The 25,772-nt window shown below is 37.9% G+C and overlaps 1 protein-coding gene across 4 annotated transcripts in view; it reads left to right on the forward strand.

Moving 5' to 3' along the window:
- The window catches only part of G9a (histone-lysine N-methyltransferase G9a), a 48,802-nt gene that overhangs the window by 869 nt on the left and 22,161 nt on the right, over positions 1-25,772 (forward strand). Inside the window, exons 2-5 of one of the 4 annotated variants that reach the window (XM_067130911.1) lie at positions 1,895-2,126; positions 15,442-15,518; positions 20,587-20,665; positions 21,503-25,109. In XM_067130911.1, the coding sequence (XP_066987012.1) occupies positions 20,589-20,665; positions 21,503-25,109 (3,684 nt within the window). In that variant the 5' untranslated portion in view covers positions 1,895-2,126; positions 15,442-15,518; positions 20,587-20,588. The remainder of the gene's footprint in view (positions 1-1,894; positions 2,127-15,441; positions 15,519-20,586; positions 20,666-21,502; positions 25,110-25,772) is intronic. The other 3 variants (XM_067130910.1, XM_067130908.1, XM_067130909.1) reach the window with 3 other exon arrangements.

Here is a 25,772-nt window from a genome sequence, read left to right on the forward strand (position 1 = left end):
AATAATGGTAGATGCCATAAACATAACATCTTAAATTGTTTTGGATGTTACGGCCTAAAGTGACTTGCGGCCGAAACGGCCTGGACCGAAAATAACTCCCCATTGGGTATTACCTTGGAAAGAGCCTCGACGGCCAAGTCGGTTAGGGCAGCAGCCTCGGACTTCTTGGAGGTCCGTGGCGCGGGTTCAAATCCGCAGCCGACCGGTCACAGAGGCAGACACTTTGATATCAGTGTAGACACCCCAGGAATGTGTTTGTAATCAACAGATAGGTTTGCTTAAAATCAAGTGGGTGTTACAGACTAATACACGCACAAACAGAGCCACTCTGCAGGCCAGCCGATCGAGACTACAAAGTCTACCCCAATGCCAAATCAGAGTCCTTCAGAAAGAAGGCATCATGCTTACCCCATACAAATGGGAAAAAGCACATTAAAAGAAGAAGGATATTATATACCTTGGATATTAACTTTTCCTATAGTATTTTGGTTGCTTATTAACAATTTACTATTATTTTTTGTCAGTCGACCGTAATTACTCTCAGAAGTTGTGTGTTGGCCATGTTGGAATGCTATCGCGCATGCGCAGTGTTATAGGGGAGCATTTAGTAAAAAGTGGTTTCCTTCACCGGCGGGTCCGCCCCTCGTCTAAATAACACGGCCTGCTAGGTTAGGTTAGGGTACATCAGGTTAGTACAGTTCTTTTTATGGTAGATCTAAATAGTAGCTCCGGGGCAGTGATTTCCTTTTAACTTGACTTTTCTACAGTTTTTTGGTTGTTAATTATGGATTTACCTTCAATTTTTGTTGCACGAATGTAATTAACTTGTAATTAACCCCTGAAGTCAATCCAACAAGGGGTTTCCATACGCGATCTCCACAAGACAGAGCACGGGTACGTCTGTTTGGAACGGTTCATATTCCTTCTGGCAATTGCAATAACTTGTTAATGTATGGGTCCCCCCCCCAGGCCAGTACTAAACACGGCGAAGGGACATTCCATCCCCCCGATGCCAGCACTAAACACGGCGAAATGCATTTAACTCCCTCCTGTTGGTGAATGGCTCCCTCTCGTTTTTCCCCTCCCAACGTAAACATGTCCGCTCCATTTCTGTGTTCTTCCCCACCTAAAACCCCGAATTCCCACAGTCCCCCTTTACCGTTGAGCAGAGTTAGGGGGCAAATAACAGTTGGCCGACAACAAACAAACTCACCGCCAGTATCAGAAGCCCTAAAAGTGTAGAAAAAACCAGTTTCCAAGATAAGAACAGGCACGAAGCCAGTACTTAGATTACCCTTTTTATAATAGGTTTCCTTAGCCAATCCCTTCTTAAACATATGGCTCCCTAATGACTTGCGCATGCGCGGAACCATTCCATAACAACAAAGCGGTCCAGTCTTTATCCCAACATTTTCCCCTGGCCAAAACAAAAGCCCACGTTCCCAAAGGGTCCCCAACCACGTTGGGTAGATATGAGGTTAATGATAATTGACCGACAATAAGCAACACCACCACCTTCATCAGCAACACTAAAAGTATTGGAAAAATCAATTTTTAAAGTAATAGCCCATGTGGAGCTTTTGCTTAGATATAACTGTATCCCCTGTAGGCTACTTTAAAGGACAATTGTATAGCCTATCTTGAGTATTAATTGGCTTGTTCATAAGGAATTAATATCAAAGGCTTAGGTTTTACAGATTTTGTGTTAATAGGCTAATTCCTGTTTAGTACTTGATAGGAATCACTTCATGTGTTTTATATCGATAATTAATTCTTATTGTTGGCCTGACTGGTTTTTTCAAGTTTCAGAGAAAACTGTTATTTTCTTTATATAAACTTAATACCCATTCGACTACCTGGAAATATTTCTTATGTTGTACGTTTTTCATTTCAGGATAAGGCCGTTGCTCTGAATGAGGCAGTGGAAAGTAAGAGGAATGTTGATGAAAAGTCACCGTGCAGAATGAGTTCGCAAGAAGGCAAAGGTACCGAATCGAGTCATTGATCTCCACCTCACCTTTTTCTAGCAGCTTGGGGTGGCTACCAGGTGTCACCTCTCAGTCGAATTATAAAACCGCCCTTCCCCACAAAGTTGCTCAAAAATTATACCTGATGGTGCGCTTTGTGTAAGTGCCCCTGTGCAGGCGTTTTCGACGTGTGCAGTGCATGCGGTGGGACGCCAGCTTCGGATGAACTTGTTGGCACGCATCTATTAACCGCATTTGCTGTCTCATTCCGTATTAACACTCGTATGACTTGGCCATTTGTTTTATTCCATTTTTTATTTGTAGGTAGCTTATGCAAATTTTATCATTTGGTTGTTAGGGTATGAGTACCAACGCAGAAATCGAGAGGAGGCTTCCCAGAAAGAAAGGGGACTAAAAGTAGAAATTGGCACTTTAGTTAAAAAAGTACTGTGTTCCTTCTTTAATGCAATATTGAATGTTTTATGTGTCTAATTAGCTGAAGGCAGAGAAAGGAAACCTTTCAAAATTGACATAAATTACTGATGGGCTTAAAGCACTGGTTGTTGGAGTGTTATGTAATCCAGAGGGGAAAACTACTGGCTTATTTAATGTCATACGTTTGTTGGTTTACACTTCACAAAATTCTTTTTATCATTCCTTAGATGACTTTTCTTGATGTTTATACTTTTGGTTTGGGACATACAATGCCCATGTTGGTTTTGCAAATTAGGGACAGAGCAGTTATTTTAGTTTTTGAAACTTTTTTTATGGTTGGAGGCTGAAGATTATGCTGGCGCAGTTGATGAAGCAGCAGCAGTATATCTTCTATTGCTTGGGTCTATATCCTTACATGCTCCCCTTAGTGTTAGTAACTTTGCCTATGAGGCTGTGAATACTTACCATTTCTCATCAGAGTAAGCCAGAGCTAGTTGTCTTCAAACTCCTGCTATCTCAGTAGTTATTTGACATTTGTAAAGCAAATATTTATTGGGTTTCATAAATACTGTATTGTGCTGCTTAGTTTCATAGATATTGTACCAACCATTCCTTCAAAATTTTTTGCCTCTCACCCCAAGGTTTAATTACAGCATTCATTCAGGATGAGTACTGGGTTCTTTTCTGTGGATGGTGGCCTCAGCCAGCTTCACCATTAATCATCGGACAAGGAGGAATGATAAATTCATTCATTCTTAATTGGTGGATGGTCTGGATATCTTTCTACTTTCAGCCTGTTGAAAGTATCCTTGGTGCTTTTCCGTCAAGAATTTTTCGAAGATGTGAATAAAATTTCTAGGGTATTTTACATATTCAGGGTATGCAGAGTTTAAATACCGATTGGATTTGCGAACTTCTAGCAGTTGGGCTGTATATTTTCAGTGTCCATGTTAGGTTGCTTTATTTGATTTTGTTGGGAATTAATATTTTTCAACAAAATAAAAACCAAAAGATATGCTGGTGAAGGATGGCAACCACGTGGCCATAGGATGGATATCTGAAGACCTGTGAGACATGATTTTCTGCCTCATTTAGAAGTACAGTAAACCCCCCATATTTGCAGGGGATGCATAACCCCCCCTCCGTGAATAGCTAATATCTGCAAATACTTAAAACCCCTCTAAAAACACTTAGAACTGCCTATTTTGATTGTTCAGACACAAAAAAATCTATAAAAATGCTTATACCTGAGTATTTTAATAGTTTTATCACAAGAAGTGCATTTATTATGAAAATTATATGAAAATACAGTAATTAGTGAATATTTCTCAGTGAAAAATACTGCGAGTGGGTGAGTTTTCCACGAATAATGTGTATATACGTTCCACAGAGAAATCCGTGAATCGTGAGAACGCTAATACAGGGGATTTACTGTATCTGCTTTATGCTATAGGGGCCTGAAGGAATTGTAACTGTCTACCTGCAGAGATCTTCGAAAGAGTGGCATATGTGAAGGGGTAATTTCAGAATAGCGCACGTTTGTTCCAGATGGAGTTTTGCCATCTGATCCAGAAAAATTGATTCATTTAAAAACAGAGGTTGAGGTACAGCCAGCCAGTCAGTTGCTCCACTTTATGCACACCTATCCCTTGTAAAACCAGTGTGGTACTCCCGTAGTAGTATATGCTCATTTTGAATAATCTGCTTTCTCTACCTTTGACAGATTAAATTTACATACAATAGGTGTACGTATGTGTGTTAGGTAACAGCAAAACGACAAATTTTAAAATTGCAGTACACTCCCTGAACACCTGAATTCGCCCTTAATCCCACTAGCCCGAACAACTCTCAATTACCAATCCCACTATTGGGAATTTTAACAGCCAGCGTTACCAACGCTGCAGGTAAAATCGTGTCACTTGAGCTACCATAACAAACGGTTGGCAGCGCTGACGTAGGTGTGCGCCAACACTCCCACTTTTGTCAGTTGCTTTACTCAAGGTCAAAATTGATGTGGGGAAAGGAGGGTGGGAATCATTCAGGTGTTCAGGTAGGTATTACAATATTAGTTTTATTATGAAAACTTCATTTTTCTCTTCAAATCACTTATTAATAGGTGTCACTTTATAGTTTCACAGTTGTATTATAAGCACAGAAACTGGCTACATATGTGATTTTTGAAGTTCTCCAAGAAACTGAAAGGATATTTGATTTTAAATGCTTGTTAAGATATATCAGCTCTTCCTTTAGTATTTTCTGTTAGACTGCAAATCATATCAAGCTCTTTTTTTTTTAACAAAGCTGGCTAAACGAGTTATATATTCCCGTAGGTAGAGGAGTGAAACTTAATTGTGCATTTCCACGTACAGTAGAGGTGTCTGGATATCAATGTTTTTCCTTCCCATAATAATTTGAACTTTAGTTGTAATTGCAGTGTACTTCAGTGTCTTGGATGTTTTTGTGATTTGAGCTCAAAGAAAAAGTTGCTTTAGAGACCAGGTATTAGATGCAGTTTTAAAAGGCTCTCTGAAGATGTTTTGCAGATTTTATCATTAGTAGATGGATTAGGTATACCAAGGTTAAAATTTTCGTTTTATGTATGCTTCTCTATGAATTTTCAAAAGAACAGGGACAAACTTGAAGCACTCGTAGGAAATTAGATTACCAAAGGGAAAGTACTTTTTTTTATTAAGCATCCTTAATGATTTTGTAAACAAACCGCTGAAGAATTTACATTAAGCAATTATTGGTGTCGCTTGGCACAGTGTGGTATTGGGTGTACAAGAGTCAGGCTGTTTGTGAATTCTAAGCTCATTAGGATATGCTTTTGATACAGTATTTATTTTTCAAATACTATTAGCACTTCTGAAAGTTAATCACTAGAGGTTTAATGCTTGTGTTCTTATAAGTACCTCTTAACATTTTCATCATCATTTGTGTTGGCATTTGTTTCTTTGGTTTTTTTGCAAAGAGAGGTGTTGGCCATATGTTTCTTTACTTTTATGTTAGCGAATAGTCACATTATTTTGGTGTTGATTTTGTTTGCACTTTGTTCAGTACTGCCATGGACATGCAGATTATCTGGATTAACTCCTACTTAGTTGGTTGTATCCCTTGTGAAACTCTCCCAGGAACCAGGTATGTAATGTCAGGCTCTTCTTAGTAGTGGACAGAGGAATTGAATGTCAACCTGGTATCCAGATTTGTTTTGGGGAGGAGGATTATCATGCCTGATACCCTTAGAGAAAAAAAGAGTGTGGGAAATTACTTGGAATTATCGATGTTTTTTGTGGTGGACATGCAACTCTTGAAGCTGTGAGTTGCCCCTTTTTTAAAACTGTTTGGACAGAATTTTTTTATCTTGGGCTACAAAATACTGACACAGTACACAGATGGGACATCTCACAGGGATACCCTTTCCCTTTTTCTCACTCCTGAAGGCTGTTAGCCAACAAGGTGTTGTCATCCAGAGGATTTGAATAAACTTGAGTTGCATCATATTGGCTCCAGATGGGAATGGATATTGAATATCTTAGACTATCATCTCTTTTGAGTGTTCCAAGTAAACTTCTGTGTCCCAGCTTTCGGGAGGTGCTTTGGACTAACAGTGCATTTCATTTTACTTCACCTTTATTTATGTATCCAACAGACTTACGTGGCGCTTAGTAATTTACCTTTCTAACCATGAAAATAACTGTGCTTGTTTAGTCAACATACTTATGGACTAATAGCACAAATGAATTGTCTGGCAGGTGGGAAGTATCGTAGTAGCCATCAAAGATTATAATCCATCAAGTAAAATCATTACAAAGCCTGTGCATGACCAACTGTTCTGGGTGTTTTACTCCTAGTTACCAACGCCTTATGCATCACCATATGTCCTGCTATTCCTGCTTTTAGTTTGGCATAATAGTTGACTGGTAGAGTTGATTTGGGGGGACCCATCTTTCACATCGTAGCAGAAGAGGTGATCACCACTAAAACTTTCTCACAGTGTTAGTCAAGAACTGGGCAGAAATGCACAGGATACAAGAGAATGAAGAGAACTTTTATAATGTTTAAACTCATAAATCTGATTTTGATCATTCCTCATATGTATAATTTTTTTTTTTAAGTTCTGGCCCTCAGTCCAGGTGGATGTTAGCAACTCACTCATACTTTGGATGGCTGGTTTATGACAGCTCATTAGCTGCTTGTTATATTGTATTTGAGTTTTTTGGTAGGAAATATAGCCATTGTTTTTAAAAAAAAATTTACATATAAACTATATTTTTATTGTTATTGTTGTGAATCTCATGCGTTAAGTTTTTGGTGTACCATTCAGGTTTGCTACCTGTTTGGTGCTCTTTGCTACATTTTTTTTTTAGTCATTGTTAAACTTTATAGGCCCCTTTGGAACACATGTTTAAACATGAAATTTGTGGTATTCATACATGAACAAACCTCTTTATTACCTGTGTATATCATTCACTGTGTGACAGGAAAGATAAGTTAGTCTGGAAACGTTTTATATCCTTGTATTGAATATTTTGTTGCCATTGGAAGTCCCTTGACCATATCTCATCAGGCATCATTACTAAGCTTGGTAGAAAACCACAGTACCTTGGACCCTGAGCATTCGTTCAGATTTTCTGATCCTCTTCCTCATCACCATTTGCTGTTGCATTTAAAATCAGTACAGTCTCTCGGTATTTAATGTAGATTATACTCTTTATATTGGCAGTGGTGGTATATCAATTAACTTTGGAACATTGGACACCCATAGAACATAGGCTCATCATGAACCTGTTAATTATTATAAAGAATCAGTCATCTGTGCTACATCTAAAATCCCTTGGACACCAGACAGTAATCTTATCTTGAGACATTTCTCAGATCAAATACAGGATATAGATTTCCTAAAATGTACCAGATATACAGTATAGGCTAAGTCAGAGAGGTTTGTATTTCTGGATATGAGCTTACCAACATCCTGCAGAAGGCAGTCATCGAGGGATTTCAAGAAACTTTAGTACATGCAGTGGGGTCATTGTTTCCCCAGGTGATTGACTAGACCCCTCTTTAACTAATTCATTCAACAACACCCTGAGGGCAGAAATGATTTAGTCATCCAAGAAACCTTGTATGACTTCAGGGGATCTGAAGTAGTCAACTTTTCAGGTACAGATTTATATTTATACATTATCCCAAGAAATTGGAAGGATACAGTTTTCTGTCATGGGCCCCTGTCCTTGGGCTCTCCATTGTCCAAGAATTCATAAGTTATATGGCTCATGTAGCTGTTCTGGCTCTTTCTTATGGTGTTAGTGAGGTATTACCTGACTGTTTGATGCATCATCCAGAAAGGAACTTGGAGAGATGTTTGGTCAATCCTACATTTCTATAGTTACCTAGCCATTTGGAACTAAAATAGTAAATATACCTTTCTCATCAGTCATTTGCCTAATTGTGCAAGTAGACATGGTGTCAGCAAAGGTAGTATGAGGTATAGCAGACGAATTGGAAGTAAATATTGGGGTTTCTCTTGGATCAAGGCGTGTGTGTTAAGATTCATAATGAATCCTGTGTTGTTGTCTAATACAGTAGTGGGTGAGCAACAATGAGGTGCAGAAATGGAGACTCATGGGAGTTATTGCATGTAGATGATCATGAGGACCTAAGTCTTTAAAAGGTGAAAGAGTGGAATGGAGAAAAGAGAATTGATAATTGTTGTAAGGGAAACCAAGCATGTGGTGATCCGAGATGAGGAACAAAATGCCCAGTCTGAGAAGTGGTTGTATGGATGCTGTGGGAGAGTTGTAAAGGTGAATGCATTAATGCATTTGTTTCATCATGGCCCCATTAATTCATTTATAACCATGCCTATATTCGTGTCTCAAAGTTTGTAAGAGTATATTCGTGTCTCAAAGTTCTTATAAGTTCACGGTATTTTGTGTGCAGACAAAAAAATAGTCTTGCCTTTCATCAACCGTCTTGGTCCCCAGGTATGTCTCAACCAATAACCTCACTTTGTGAACCTGCAGTGTTAACAACTGGTTTCTTCACAAATGATGACTGTTTGTGCATTTGTTAGTGATTAATTTTCTGTTTCTTCCAAAAATCACCATTTAGCTCAGCACAACCAAAAAAAAGCATGAATTCCTCATTTAGCAGATGTTCTTTTACCAGGATTGTACCACAGCTTTAAGTGTAGCTATGTGCGAGTTAATAGCTTTTCGATCACACCAAGAATTGAGCTCTTACGGTTTTTTATGTTTGTGTGTTTTTGTATATATTTTCACACAATCATCTTATGAGACAGTTATGTTTAGAGCTCTTGGAAGCGAGTTCTCATTTGTGCTATCCTGTTTTCTTTTTCCAATTTTATTTACTTTGTTGCAGTGGAAATTAAGTGTACTGTATTCTGCTTCTGTGTGGATTTTTAGTATCTGATAATTTGGGGCTCTTTTCTTTGTGGTTACCTTATATATACAGTACCTCCTTTATCTTGTGTCCTGCCTTAACCTTCAAAATGTAATGCACTTATTCATTATCTGAAGGCAGGCTAATCTAGTCATTTTCTTTGTTTTTTATTGTCATTTTATTAGTTGAAATGATCCATCTTTAGCTGCTCATGACTGTATTTTTTGTGTTTCATTAATGCAGTGAAATTTCATTCTGTAATTATTACCTTTTCAATGTAACAGTTCTGTATGTAAGTAGTTGTAAGTTTTTTGTGCTAGTGGCTTTTTATATGCTTAGATTGTAGTGCTTGTCAGTACTGCGATTTTGTGAATAATTATGTCTGCATTGACTTTTTTCATTATGCCCCAGCATATTTGTAAGGGCCAGTCATGTATTCACGTCATCCCTCAGCTGAGACCCTCACTTCCTTTTTCAGCAGCTGTTGTTGTTGCTGACAGGTTTGTTTAAGTCTTCTCACCTTTGAAATATACTGCAAATAGTTGCATGTCCAGTGATTCCACTAAATTCACACGATAAAATGATTTAGGATTGTCTGCTTCATCTGCACGTGTCCAGACTCATACCTTCACCAATGCGCTCTGGACCTCACTCAAGAAATAGTTTTTGTTCTGGTATTTCTAGTTCTGAGACAGGTCAGTGAGATTCACATGCTGTCTGGGAATGTCAAACAAAAGAGGTTTGTTGTTAATGGGCTCACTGTTTGCTCCCGACTTCGTAGCAAGTACCCAAATGCATGATTGGTATCAAGGATTAGTTCATTGCACCCTTCACCATCCCCTTACATGACCCCAAGTGCCTTGCTTTACGTACCATTTCATTTCATTCCTTACAATGCTAATTGTGTATGTATAGCTATCAGAGATTTGCGTCATGACACCTTACTTTATACTAGATCTCACAGGATTAGTGAAACATTCATGGGTATCAGCATTTCATCATTCCACAGAAATAGCAGTTTAGGAAAATATATGATTTTTAAATTTGTGATCAAACAAACCGTGGTTTTGCAGCAAAGTGCAAGCCCATTAATCATATTATAACTGCCTGTCTTGCTGCCTCACATGCAGTTTGCACGGTAAGTGAGGTTACATTTGAGACCTATCATAGGACACACTTAACGAGACTCCCCTGTCTGTGCTGTCTGGCATCAGCAAACCTGGTGACATTTTGTGCACAAATATAGGCATATTTATATATGATTGAATGGTTTGTATGAATAAAATGAATACAGTTATGAAGTCATAGTTTTTGCTTGTATGAATACCTAGTTTTGATAAACCAAATCCCTGACTTCATGGATACAATTATTGTGTGTGCTCTTCTGCAATTGGCTTGCAGAGTGGTTTTGCTTCAGAGGAAAAATAGTGTACAGGGGAGTGGGTCTTCCCCACTGTACCTATACGTAGTTTAGATTTGATATTGCTTGTTCATCAAAATTTGACGGGAGAGGCTATGTCAGTCAGTGGTGTGTGTGTATGAAAAATATTTTAATGGCCGAGATAGTATTTCATTGAAGAGTTTAGCTACATAATTCATTCATGTTTGATTTTACATCACATTACAAGAAGAAGAGAGATATAATTTGCATCGTCATTGGTACTCATACCCTAGTTTGAAATCCCAATGTTCTGCTAATTTTTTTCATTTAATTTTTTTTTTATAATGTGCCGTAGTTATTTCTGTATTCACATTAATATTCTAAAGGTCAGGATTACCAATAGATGCGCAGTACAGTATTAGACTTGTTGATACTGTATCTGTTCAACGAAATTTTCAATTAGGCTTGTTGCATTGTGGGTGTAAAGGATGACCTTTTGAAGGTAAGAAATAAATAAAGTCACCATGATGCTCACAATAAAATTACACCATTGGCTACTGTATTTGGTTTAGTCAAAGATTTTATAAAAAGCCAAACTTTGTAATCCTGGCTTTGACGCTAGGGTTGGTATTTCTGCCTCAGACTTGCCAAGATATGTTATATGCTAGGATCATTTTGTGCCACAGATTTGCCTGAATTTCAATCTGTCATTCATTTGCATAACTGTTGAATTAGTTTGGGTCTCACTTCCATACACAAACCATGAAATATTTTACATTTATTTAAGCCAGTCCCCCCCATAGGTGGGTAGTGCTGTCAGTGCACCCCGTGCAGTACACTGTAGGCATTGCTTAAGGATCTTTGAAGCGTCCCTTTCATTCCAGCTGCTGTCTCCATTCATATTCTTTCTCTCCTATCAATTGTTTCATAGTGCAACTGTGAGGTTTTCCTCCTTGTTACACATTTCAGACTTTCTACTCTTAATTTCCCTTCCATTGCTGAATGACCTCATAGGTCCCAGCACTTGGCATTTGACCTAAATTCTGTCTTCCAGTTCCAATCCTTTAGGCCAATCCTGAGACTGGAGATTGTTCCAATTCTAATCCTTTAAGCCAGTCATGGAGACTGGAGATTGTTCCACATTGACAAAACTATTTGCAAGGTACCAAACGTGGCTACAGAGTGACAGCAAGATAATTCTAAGAGGATCTTGCACTGTATCTTATAGGACATTGAATTAAGTAGAAGAAAAGCTTATAGAGTAATGGAGGTGAATAGTACACCTTAGATACAGTGTCATGTGTAAACATTTAGATAGATGTAATAGGCAAGAAATATAGAAAAAGAAGGAAGAAGCAAAAAAAAAATTACATTCATTAAAGAACTATACATCTGTTAAGTATAACACAAAAGAATGAATAAAGCAGTATAGGAAATCATGAATGCATGTAGACCTGGACTTAGGACTTGGTAGTGTTTGTTTAAAGCTGACAGCTTTTCAAAGTAGAAGAATGTAGACAAATGAAACTGTGCGTAACAAGAACTGAAAGTCACTGTGACAAAGCTCTGTCAGTTTCTCTCCATCCTATTAGTATTGTAATTGCAATTGTGAAAGGGATCCATCAAAAGAGGTTAGGTTAGTTTATAAAAGATAAGAGTCAGTAGGCTCTGGGACTGTTATTAATAGCATATATATGATATATATTTGACCGACTCCCATACTACTATGCAAAGGACATGCGTAGCTTGTTCACAGTTACAGTACAGTATTTGTTATTTTTCAGTTTTGAGGAATTTTTGTTGTGATGCCTTTCCCTTTTAGGAACTAAGTTTTTGTAGTTTTGTCAGTTGGGGATTACAGTACTGTACATGCATTTAAGTACTTACTCTCTCTCTGTCTGTGGCAGAACAAGTAAATGTAAAATGATTCTGGTTTGTTTAGTTAGCAACATTAAAATTGTTCTGAAAAATCATTAACAATATAAGTACTTTGATGTAGAAGCCATATGACATTATGTATTTAAGAAGTACTCGCAGGGAATGCATAAGTCAAGGGGTTAGGGTAACATTATGTTGTGATGATGATTGTTTAGCATTCTTAGAAATTTTCTTTAGATTAATGTTTAGTGCTGTGGCTGCTTAATACCTAAAATTTGCATCAGATTCCATAGCAGGCCTTAAAGTTTCATGGTGTATGGCTCTCCATTCTCCTATTTTTTCCCAGTCTCTAACTTGCACAATACATTTTGTGGCTCTAACAGTGTGGTTAGCATGACACCTTTCCACCAGCTCGCAAAGCTCCTCAGTCTTCTTCTTTTTTTTTTTTGTGAGAAGCAAAGTGGATTAATTTTTTGATGGATACGTTGAAGCATACATTCTATTTTTACAGTAATGAATGGTTAGTGTTATGTACATGGGTGTTGCTTTGTGGAGGATGTGCTGGTATCTGGATTTGCTTTTAGAATTCGCTAGCTGAAGGTAGAGAAATGAAAATACGCCTGAGGAAAGGAAAGACTAAACTTGTTGTGTGAATGATTGATGATAAGAAGTGTTGTAAACATTGCTTGTACATTGTAAATTAAAAATATATTTTATGTTTGGTTTTCAAATTTCATTACATTGATTGTGAAGGTTTATGTACGATAATTTCTGAATTCTGTCCCTATATATATCAGGGACTGAAAGCAGTTTATGAAGATTTTAACTTTAGAAAAGATTTCAACTGGTTTTGGAAGGTCATGAGTTAATCTATGCAGATAAGCTTGTGTTATGCCCTAATTCAAGGCACTAAGGCCGATGAATCAGTATTGGTCTAGTGAAACACACTTCACATTTGAAGCATAAACATTTAAATTATTTGCATTTGCTGTTCTTGTATAGAGGGAGTCATATCTGCATTTGAGTACAGTGTTACACTCAATTCTTGGTAATTATCATGCAGATATGTGGTAACCTTCATCATCATCATCATAAATGTTTTTACATCAGCATTTCCCTTTATGGGGTTGGAAGTGAAATGAGCTCTCTCCACTCTTTTGTGCCCTGTAACCTGCCAAAAATAATATCAAGTAGGCAGTCCCTGGGTTATGTGGCTCCGACTTTCCAAACTTACGGCACTTTTTCAAGTATACTCATCAAAAAATTAGTTTTGAGTTACAGCTGATGTTCCGGATTACGACACCGTGAGCACTGTAGCTAGGATTCTGAACACCGTAGCTGTAGGCGCTATAACGAGGTGAGGAAACCGGTTTAGGGAGTTGTAGCCACCGGGGGGTTCACTATAAGGAGGTCCCTCCTATAAGGAGGGGAGAAAACCAGTGTATTACCAGGGCGAAGATTACAAACATGTTTTCCCCCAGGATTGCATAAGTCTCTCTCTCTCTCTCTCTCTCTCTCTCTCTCTCTCTCTCTCTCTCTCTCTCTTTTCGGACTTAAGGCATGCCACTGGAACGAAAGTAACCTGGGGACTGCCTGCATAGGTCTTCATAAATCTTTTCCGTGATTTCCTGGACTTTCCTACCGGTTTGTATTTCTGGTCAACTGTTCCTCATCCCTTCATGTCACATGTCCCAACAAACTCAGTCTTTGAGCTCTGTCTGTTTTCAAGCATCTAGACACCACATCTCTCTACTAAATCATTATTTATAATGCAGCTTTCCTGCTGTACTCCAGCCATGAATTGTAGCATTCTGTGGTCTCACCTCTTCAGAATCTCCTTTGTCCTTGTCAATGCCCATGCTTCTGCTACTTACAGTAATACAGGACTTTTGTACTAATTGTAAGTCTACTCTCAACTAATGGGACTCCTTATTAACCTGTGGTCTATGTCTTCATTTCATTCATGTTTCAGCTATTGTATTTCTTACTACTCACTCAACCCCTGCTGTACATTACTGGAGGTTGATTGTTCTTCAACCCTGCATACACTTTTTTCTTAGTTTTGAATTATTCTCCTTCGTATATCAACTGATCACTGAGATATTTGTAAGTGGGAAGCCCCTAGATTAGTGCCTTCACTGTGTGGTGGGATTTTACTTATCTGCCTGCTAACTCTTCTCTCTAATTTTTTATTTCTTTTGCTCTGTTGACAGCTAATGAAACTCAGTCTCTCCTCCAATATTTATGGTGCTCAAGTTGCCAGGAGTTTTATTCCATGACCTACATAAATATCTTTCTTAGGCAGAGGTATGAAGAAGACAACTTTATTTTCATAAGGTAGTTTGCTTTCATGTGCCTCAGACTCAGCATTGTTAGACAGATTTTGGTTATTTTGTAAGGTTTGTGACTCAGACTTGTGTAAAACTAGCTAATTATTGGTATTTGAATAATTCAGATTCCCTTTTTGGGGCTTTTGACTGAAATGCAGTTACAGTGAACATCCAAAGTGTTGGCAACAAGTTAGATGCATCACACACAGCCTGTATTTGATATGTGGATGTACAGAATATAAGACACTGTGTTTGTTTTAATTGACTAGTAGGAATTACCCATCTTTGTCACGTAGCATTTATTTTTCAAGATACTACACAGTATTGTACTTGGGTTCTCAACATACTTCAAGATCTTTGTGACACCTTGGCTATGTCTTCTTCTGTCACTTCCCCACAGTACAAAAATCATCAGTTTCATTGTGCTGCTCTTTAGCTTCCTTGTAGTTTAATTTCTTGAAAATACAAACCCTGTAATTATACATGACAGTTTTCAATAGGCAAAGTAGATTATCCAGAAAGGAAGTACTGGGTACCGTAAAATGCAACGAGGAGAGTTACCGTCTCTGGTTACTTAGCTGACTGGATATTGGAGTGTCGCTAGTTGATTGGTGTAAAACTGGTTTATTTTTATTGGCCAATTGTGCCTAATTTCCTTGATATTAAGAGTTTTAATTGCGACATAGATTAGCCTCATGAAATTAAGAATGTCAACTGATTGGTCTTGAAAGTGTGAAGAGCAAGTTTAAATTGGAATGTTGAGGTCATTGTAACTAGATAAAATTACCAGTGTTCATTTTAGGGAAGTTCACTTTTAATTTTATATGTACAGTATTTATTGATCAAAGCTTAGTTATCTGATAGGTTCCAATTCAGCTTGTTTGTGATTAAGCTTAATTAATGTCACAGAAAGAAAGACTTACATTTTTTTCATGTGAAATTTTTTTGGAAAGTGATGCAAGCCTAGTGTTTTTGTGCCAGGGAGGGGGAGTAAGTTTATGTATATTTTTGTGTAGTACAGACCTCTTACTTTACTTATTCTGTACAGTACTATCCAGAACTTTGGGTTGTTGGCCGACAGTAGGGTCAGCAATAGATTGAAGAAGTACTGAGCTCTCATCTCAGGTGAGTATCCCGCACCAGAGATATTCCTTACCGAACTACATCCTTAAACATTATTAGAGCCACGGGTATCTCATAACACAAAAGAGCAAGCGTTATCCATTGTTTTTGCCCCTCATCTCTTCACTTTGCACATTTAATGGGTATTGTTGATAAAGTGGTTTGAGTTTTACTTGATTAGTGTATGCACGGAACACATTGGCTACCACCGGCACACTTTAAGGTAAGATAACAAGAAGAGGAACATGACATTCATAATAGTAATCATGAACACATTGCTTCTCAAGCTTGTTATACCCATCGAGGGGGTCATTCTAATCTAAGATCATTTTTGTTTTATTTTTCATGGTATTCTGAATGGCAATTTTTACTTCCTTTGCCTTATATAGTTCTTGGAAACTTGTATACTGTACTCCACTTAGTAACACTGCTGTGCCAGTTGTTTTATTAGTCTTGCATCAGAAATGCCAGTTGCTCACTGCAGTGCATAATCTACCTTTACAGACACCACCCTAGTTATAAACGAGTTAATTTCCTGACACCCATTTGTATGTTGAATGATTGTAAGTTGGTTACTGCGCTCTTCATCCAATTGAGTGCTGTCAATTTTTTCACCCTAAAACACAATACACTGTACATACAGTACTGTATGTACAGAATAGGCATACAAAACAAAATTTGAACTTATGGATGGCTAAGGGGAGTGCTCTGAACACAATTGTAATTTGCGGCCCCCTTTATACCTCGGAATGTTTGTAAGTTGAATGTTCATAAGTAGGGTGGTGTCTATAGTTTTTTTGCGAGAGACATGCATTGATGGTTGTCTCTCTTAAGATAGATTGCCGTCCCTGTAGAGTGGTACTACTTGTAGAGAACTGGACTCGAAATAAGTAGTATCTGTACTTTATCCGTATTCAGTTTGTTCATAAGGTCAAGAGTTTCTTAAAAATAAAAAAAATTATTGGTCAATTGCAAACATGACTGTTGAAATTTGGAGAAAGGAAAAATTAAGAGGATGGAAACATTGCCTTTAACAAAAAAAGGAGAAAAGGTAGACCAAAGAAAATCATTGACAAAGATTGATGAAAACAGTAAATGAGAGAATGTTAGATATGTACAGTACATGAAATATGAAGATTGAAAGTTAGAATAAAAAATTTGGCATCATGACCCAAGCTGTTGTGATGGCAGACAATGCCCAATTACTTAGCAGACGTTATAACTCAAAGATGTAGATGGTTTGGACTTATGATGAAATGGAGCGAGTATTGGTTGATCAGAAGTGGAGAACTAGTAGGATGAAGATTAGTAGGAATGCCTAGAGGATTGTGAAAAAGGTATCATAGACCTAGATCAGATGGATATTCAAGCAGAAAGTGCACAGTACACATGGCAGTGGAGAGAACTCATTCCATGTTGAACCTTGTAAAGGGAAATCCCCATCAGCTGTTACTCAGGATTTTCTAAATAGATCAGTTGTCATTTGAATGTTTTAATCACTAACTGCTTGTGCAACAAGTAAACATTATCTCAGGCTGCTTTGGCTGCCATGTAGGTATATTGTATTCTGCAAATTCTGCATTGCAGATAGTACCAAAGGTCCCTACTTATCCTTGGGACAACCTTCCTGGTATGTCTCAACTACACAGTTACTCTGATATCAGTCAATTCTTTCAAATGAGTAAGCAAATTGCATAGGCTTAGGATGGTGTAACTACCATTTCCCATTCCTGATCTTATTTGGCATCATTGTAATGGATGAGTACACTTTTGTTAGAACAGTGAGTATACAATGTAGGTACAGAGGGTTAAATTTTTGTCTCCATCAGTGCTTTCTTTTGAATGTTGGCCAGAATTGTAACCCCTTTTTGGTTAAAGGATTTTGTGGTGCAAGGATTCTTCAGGGGCTGGCAAATAATTCACAGATTTGGTTTATCCTCTTACTATGATTGGTGTGCCAAGTCAGTGCCTTACTTTTTCATGTCTTCAAAGTACTTGAGTGATATGACATTAATTCGTGGTGGTTGTGTAAGGAGATAATCTCCAAGAAGAATTTGGGAAACTCCTTTGTGTCCTATGAGAATCATTCTTGCACATGTAACTCGTGGATGCTTTTTGCCATTTGCAGGAATGGTTTGGTCTCCTTGACAGAGGCAACTTATGGTGGAATGTCCCTAGTCTCTGAGACTCAAGCTGTTGCCCCTCTGAGTTCTTGAATGGATATGTATATAAGTTTATCTGGTTTGCATTAGTGGTATATAGTGATGGAAACTTTATGACAGTGATATTTTGACTAGCAGCTTGCATGGCACTCATCTGTCCGTATAGCTTAACCGTGGCAAGTGTAAAAGATAAAGCATATGGAAAACGAATAGATGTTTGTTTCATTATAAAGTGGCCTTATGAAGCATATGAAGAAGCTAAAATAGGCATGAATTAATAAAGGAGCTAAAACAAGTGATATATGTAGTTCCATAGCTGTTGTTTATTCAAATTACATCTGTTGGTCAGATATGTCACATGTTCATAAGTTGTGAACTGTGTATATATTTTAGTAAAAAATAATATACAATATTTTCAGAATTGATGACTTTTGTCGATGATGTTAGATTGATAATAAGTCAGTCAGTCAGTGAACAAGGGCAGGGCCACAAACAGTCATGAGAGTAGGTCATTTGTTAGTAATTTTTGCTGTAAGACAACAAGCAAGCATAGACAGTATCATTGATCAGACAATGGATGCTTAACCTCACAGCTTAAAGGGTGATACAAGAAATCTGTAAAGGACCATAGATCTTGGTGAGTAACGTGTATCTTACCAACCAGTCTGATGATCTTCAGTTGCATAAACTTGGCACTTTAAAGTTCAGGAAGTTGGTGCAGCTCTTAGTAGTGACTTGCATAGATAAAATAAAAAGGTTCGTTGGTTGTACAGACACAAAGTCCTTTATTATTGATGTGTTTTATAGATATTGACCTCTTGACAGGTTATCATCTCCCTTCCTATCTTATTTGTAACACAACTCTAGTCTTCAGACAGTTCCAAATTTTGGAAATTTTGGAGACGAGATACAAACCTAATTTTGTGCATTATGCATTTTTAACAGTTCTGAGGGCACAGGCTTGGTATATCCACCCTAATTTGCCTCAGACTTTGGAGTGTTGCCATATTTCCTGATTTTTCCTTAGGCTTAATATATCCATATTCAGGGTGTTTCCTTACACTGTACCATTTCCTCTGTTCACGTCTTTTGCAAGCATTCATGATCACATAACTTAATTTGTGTGGGTGGATGGTATCTTGTTGCTAGACATTCTGTGTAGTGTACGCACAGAGTGGTATGTGAATATGATGATGCCATACCATAAAATGAGTCGATAACTTGAGTTACAGATATTGTCTCACAAGTTGTGCCATTTATATTCTGAACTTGTGGTATACTAACTGTCAGGTACAACTGACCTTTGTCGTTCTCTTGTCACAGCAGTGTGTAAGTACTGTACCACCACTTGTATTTCATTACTACTGAATCTTTTCAGCTCGGCCGAGAAGGTTTTCTGGGTATCTTTACACCTCAGTGCATTGTTCGACATGGCAGAATGTATTTAGATTTGTTTATTGTGTGGGAATGTAATGCAAGTTTGTTAAAAACATGTTAAGTGTTCCCTCGTATGTGCAGACCTTTAAATTTTCACGTAGAATCTCACCTCCCATTACTATTGTAGATCACAGATGTTAGATATTAGTTTTGTGACAAGCTTTAATGGGTAGACTGCCCCCCCCTTTTTTTTCCTCACCTGGTAATCATTTCTAGTACATTGTCCTAATTTGATAAATTTCGAGTTATCTACTTCTGTACCACTAGCACATAAAACATATGTAAAATTGTATGCTAGGAAGCAGTGAATTTGCTATAAAGATATAAATTTGAGTTTTACAATGGAAGAGAAAAGTAAATTTAGTTTCCATTCTCAGTTTCATTGGTTTGCAAGTTAAATTAACTCAAGATACAATTAACTCAAGATACCATTCTTGGCTAGATTAGCTGTGACTACAAGAATTTATTACATTAAGTTTTCTTTATGATTAGCTGCAAGTACAGTACAAGTATTTATGAGATAAGTATGATTAACTTAACTACAAGAATTTATGTGGTAATCCCAGTAATTTATTTTTTTTTTTACTGCTTAACCCTTAAGGGACGGGCTAAATACATATCAAGCACACCCCAAGACCTGGCATACTGTAAGGTTAGCCAATTTAAGAAAAAAACACATCAATGGGAAAAGGAAGATATGCAAATCCATGTGGTGTAAGAAAAAAAATTTAAAAATTTTTCCCTACCTTCCACAGGGAAGTTGAAGGCGACTATTTACAACCCTTGTGGTGCCTCTTTTACAAGATGCTCATAAAAATATGTTAATTTTACCAAGTTATGCTGTTTTTTTTTTTATTTATTTTATTTTGTAAAATAATTACAGCCCACACAATATCATAACAGATAAAGAACTAAAATCAGTAAGAAATTCTGAGTGTATTTGTTGTAAACTATCTACAAGGTTTACTGAGATGGGGAGATGCAGTAACTCTCATAAGGTATACATGTTTTTTCTAATATTTCTTTGAATTTTTCTTTGCAAAATTACATTTATAGCTGACATACCTTCATAAAAGATAAGAACTAAAACCAACAGCAATCCCTGGGTATAATTATGAGCAAATAAATAAATAAGACATCCTGGAGCGGCAGAGAGGCAGTACATTCCCCTCTGAAATCTTAAGACATGCTGATCAAAATCTCTCCCATGGTGAGCTAAATAGTTGCCATAAAGTCATTTATGGCCCATTGAAGTGCTATGAACATTTTTCCCCTCTAAATTCATCCAAACCGAATGGCGCGTAACATCAATACCCATATGAGAATTCCCGTCCGTCACCCAAAACCTGTTATAGATACTCGTGAGGATTCCCATCCATTAAGGGTTAAACTTTTTCATGTTCAAGTAAAATGTGAAAGTTATTTTACAGATTTGCATTAATGTCCTAATGTTTTCATTTTTCTCTCTGTAGATATGTTTGAGGGCTCTTATATCGCCGATAAGCGCCTCATTGGATTGAGGAGGTATTGGGCTAAGAAGAAAAGAGGGAGGTAAGTTCACAATGAAGTCAAATACTGTTTTGCTTTACATTTTATTTATCTCTGTTCTTTTTTTTTTTATTTTACATATTTCTCTTTAAGTATGAATGCAGTATGGAATATAATTGGTAATCAGCTTACAGTCTTTTAGTTTTCAAGGTACAAATGCCCAGGAAATCTGGTTTTCTGTAAATAGTGTTATTAACTTATCAAGTTCTTTACATTATTTATTAGCTGTCAAAATATGTATTGCAATAATTTGTTTGAAAGCATTTTAGTTATCAGTCCAGTATGAGTAGTTAATGACCCACTGCATAATGTACCTGACTGTTGAGAGTATTGAAAGTTTCATAACTCCTGAGGAAGTAGAGCTATGTAAACTATTTATGACTGTCAAAACTTGCTCAGAGTCATTTTGAAGTATCAGCTTGTTTATATTTCTCAGCTTATATGTTATGCATGGTTGTTTAGAATGTAATGTGAGTATATGACTAATTATTCAATTATCCTCTATTATTGTGTTAGATTTTATTTTCACGGGAATGATTGTTTCAAATAAGATATCAGTGAAGCACAAATCTCTGTATGGCAGGAAGTTGTACCCATGCAAAAATTATAGGGAAGTTTCAGCGTAGTATCTCACAGTATTATTTGTATACTAGTTTATGCTGGTAGGAACAAAATTGGTTGTAAAATGTATTAACCTAGGAGAGTACTAACGAATGTTTGAAAATTTCATGTTGCATTTAGATAAGGGTATGGCATGTTTAAACCATAGGAATTGTTAAGATTAAGCATTAAAAATCTGTTTCCATATTTAGTAATACCCTTTCGTTTCTTTCACTTTAGGGGGAAAAGTCGCTGGGTTCATCACAAGGGTGGTAAAGCTAAGACTTTCCATGTTGGACCCCAGGAAGGGTCAAAGAAATTTTCAGCTGCTTCCAAAGCTAAAGAGGATAATTCAAGAGAAACTGCGACTGATGACGACGACGATGACGACGACAACGACAATGATGTGAGTGAAGAAGCAGAGGAAACTGAAGTGGATTCACAGGACGAAGAGGAGAGGGAAAGCAACACATCTGTTGGAAAAATGGAGACCCTGTCACAAGGTGGTGAACAGAAGAAGTTGCTGCAGTTGATGTCTGAACAGTTTAACTCTGCTGACATTCACGATGAGTCTGTCTTAGTTGCGTCTAGAAGAGGAAACCGAACCCCTAGACTGACTCGCAAACGTAAGAGTGATGTTTTAGAAGGAGATAAGACACCTGAAGTCCTTGCTTCCCTTCCTCCACCTCCCTCTCAAATCTCTCACATCCCCACAGGTGGAAATATTATCACAAACGCTCTCAAGAAAATCAGGAAAGAAGGAATAGAGTCTCATGTCCCCGCAAATGTACCCCCTACCATGACAAGGAAGATGCGAAGTGAAATAGAGAAGAAAAATGGAAAAGGCTTGACAGACGAAAAGGACTCCAGTGAAGATACTGCTAGTGTCTCAGAGGCCTCTGAGGTGGAATCGAAATCTGAGGAAACGAGCAGTGATAGAAACTTCCCCAAGAACCGTAAGAAAGGCCGAGGAAGAGAAAAGACCTTGTCTGAAAGCAACCAGGATAATGACTCAGGCACAGAGTCACCTGGTGTCATTGCTAAAAGTAAAAAACAACAATCTACAGCAGATGAAGATCAGCATATTGAAAGTCCAAAATCTTCTTCACCAGGTGTTGGCCGAGGTAGACCTAGAGGTAGAGGCTCATCTGAAAGTAACATTTCCACCCCCAGTCCTGCTGGCCGTGGCAAGGGCCGTGGTCAGATTTCATCAAAAGAAGAGTCTGGTGAAAAGAGAGGAAGAGGAAGGCCGAAACTCAATCTGGATAGGTCAGATGGGTCTGGCAGCTTAACTTCTTCCCCTGTGACTCCAGGTCGTGGTCGTGCAAAGAAAATTGCAACTGTTGATGATGCCAATTCTAGTCATAGTAGTTCACTCACCAGCTCACCAGGAGCAGCAAGTCTAGGGAGAGGCAAAATAAAAACTGTTACAGGTCACATTACTAATCAAAATAGTCCATCACCTTCAATAGCTGGGGTAGGCCGAGGTCGTGGGAAAAAGCCTGCTTCTGATGATATATCTAGTCAGAGAAGTTCTCCATTACATGTTTTGCCAAAGAAAGCCAAAGGAAAGTCTTCAGATTCTGAGACCAGTATTGTCGATGCATCTCCCAGTCAGCAAAGGAGAAGCACAACTCCACATGAAAGAGATCCAAGCCCAACTTCAGAAACGAAGCGAAAACGTCTCTCACTTTCAAGAGATTTTGGTCTCGAGGCTTCGCAAGCAAACAAGAGAGGGAAGCAACTCACCATACCAGACGTTTTGAAAAAACAAGAAATAGGGTCGACAGTAAAATCTTATCCAAGCAGAGTAAAGAAAGAAGAGCAGGACATTGTATCGAATGTAAACACATCAATGAAATCAGAAACTGTTATAAAGCCAGAGACAGATTTAAAAGCTGAGGAAACAGAACCAGAAGATAGTTTGCCAGATGTTGAGAAAGAGGAAGTAGATATGAATGTAGAGATAAATGCAGATGGTAATGTCAAGTCAGACTTATTTACAAAAACTGGCAAGAAAAAGAAGAAGCATTTCAAAGGATTGAAATATTCTTTTGGGAACAAGAAGAAGAAGGCCACTCCTGGAGTAGGTAGAGGCAGGAAACCTAGTGGGACAACTCGATTAGATGCCTCGCAGGAAACGGATTCTGTCATATCGGAAGACATAGACATAGAATCCTTAGATTCCTCTTCTCAGGATGTGCCATCAGAACAGCTTTCGCAAGATCCAGACGCTTTAGATGAATTAACTTCAGATGCCATTGATAATGACAATGAAGATGGAGAACTGGAGAACAGCATGAAGACACAAGCTGGAGAAGATGTCCTTGATGAAGATTCCTTAGACGAGGTATGCCAAGAAGAATGTGGAGACGAGTATGCAGATGAAACTGTTGACGACATGGCAGCTGAAGATGTAAAGGTTACTGAGGAACATTCAGAATTATATGAAGATGATGGCGTGCAAGAGACTAAAGTAGAAGAAAAAGTTGCTTTAGGGACAGATGAAACTGAAAACATCAAAAGCATTAGTGAAACAGGAGAAACTGTAGGAGTAGTTTCAGGAGGGAATGAGGTGGCATGCATACCTTCAGTAGAAAATGCTTTGAAAGAAAGTTTTCATGAAGAACAAGAGGATTTTAAAGTGGACACTGATATTAAAAAAGATTACCCACCTGAAGTTGAGGTTGATACTTACAAAGATTTCCCACTTGAGGATGAGGATGAGAATCCTACGGTAGAGGATGCTAGAATGGAAGAGGAAGCTGCTGAAGAAAATCTCTTGTTAGAACCTTCCAGTGAAGCCGATCTCGAATTAAGGCTCGACGAAACGTTAGAGGGTAAAAAATTAGAAATAGATGAAACAGAACTGGGTAAAGATTTAGAAGAAGATGAAAATATAGATGAAGAAGATGAAGAGGAGATTGATCCTGGCACTGAAATGATGGAACCTGACAAAAGTCATTTTGACAGCCAGTGTGTTGAAGAAACGGAGAGCGCTGTTTCTGCAGAGGCTGTGCCGCACATGGTGGAGGATGCTGATAAGCCTGCTATGGAAAGTGAAGTTGTTGAAAAAAGCTGCTTTAATGTGATTGGGGTAGAGCATCAGGATAGTGATGAAGGAATACAAAAATCTGAGGAATTTGTTGAAGCTGGAAGAGAGCATAATAATGATAATGAAGAGATGAAAAAATCTGAGGACTCTGATGATGGGGATACATTGGAGCAGAAGGATAATAGTAATGAAGAAATGAAAAAGCCTGAGAACTCCATTGATGGAGAAAATACTGAAAGCTATAATAATGCAGTGAACACACATGATCCCTTGAAAGAAGCTGAAGAAAAGAGTGATAAAATGGAAGATCAACCTTTAGCATCAGTATCTACAGATACAGCACTAAGAGTTATTGATGTATCAGCAGCTGATCCATCTAAGGAGACCCTTGAGAATTCAGAGAAGATTCAAGAGGAGGAATGTGAGGAGCATCCAGAAAAGGAAACAGCAGTTGAAAATCAGCCTGAGGATTCTGAAAAAATAAGTGAAGAACTAAATGATGAAAGTGTTAAAGAATCTCTTCCACACACTGATCATAATTTGCGCGGGAGTGTCAGACGTCGCCACAGCGTCAGTAAGCGAAGATTAGAAGATCTTGGGGTGGATGGACAGAATTCAGATTCTAGTGATTCAGTTGGGGAAACTCGTGTTTCTTCGGTGGAGGGCATCAGAAAGAGTAAAAGGCTTAGTCGAAATAGCTCACCACATCCCCTTGCTTTTGCTGCACCGAGATCTCCTGATAGTGCTGGCAATGGCTCATCAAAACCCATAGCATCGAAATCTTCTTATGTTGTAAGTAAAGGCTATGCCTTTTTCAATTTTCGTTTACAATTTTTTCATTTAAGTTACAGTCATTCTTGTGCCCACCTATCCCGTATGTTTCAAATGTCGCATCAAATCACAAAGTGATAATTATCACTGGCTGTTATTGTAGGTTGGTTAATTAAGTCACCTTAGTTGTACTAATCTTACCAAGGCTACACAATAATATATGTAGCTGATTACATCTTTTTGTTGTGTTTGATATTTGGTTGGATTTGTTTAATATTAAAGTGTGGTTAAGGTAAATTAGCAACCCCTTCTTTTTTTTTTATTGATATTAAAGGATGCTCGTTCCTGGTTATTAGATTTGTACCAGGTCTTTATGTCCAGAAAATTAATTAACTAATGCTCCATTGGAATAGCCTTTAGGCTCACATTTGTCTTGAAGGGCCAGAAGATGCCCCTTGTAACATTCCTGTAACCTTAAATGGAGTGGTAGGCAGTCCTCAGGTTACTGGTGGAGCTTTACAGGAGACTTCATGATCCATTTTCAACAACCTCACTACAGCAGGATTGGCTGTAGTCTCCAAATCTTGACTCTTCACACGTGGAAGTTTTTCAGCATTCTCTGCATAACACATTGCTTGATCTGTGAAGAAACTATGAAGAAATCAACCTTAGCTTTGTAATCGG

The sequence above is a fragment of the Macrobrachium rosenbergii genome, chromosome 29 (genome assembly GCF_040412425.1).
Source record: "Macrobrachium rosenbergii isolate ZJJX-2024 chromosome 29, ASM4041242v1, whole genome shotgun sequence".
Taxonomy (NCBI): domain Eukaryota; kingdom Metazoa; phylum Arthropoda; class Malacostraca; order Decapoda; family Palaemonidae; genus Macrobrachium; species Macrobrachium rosenbergii.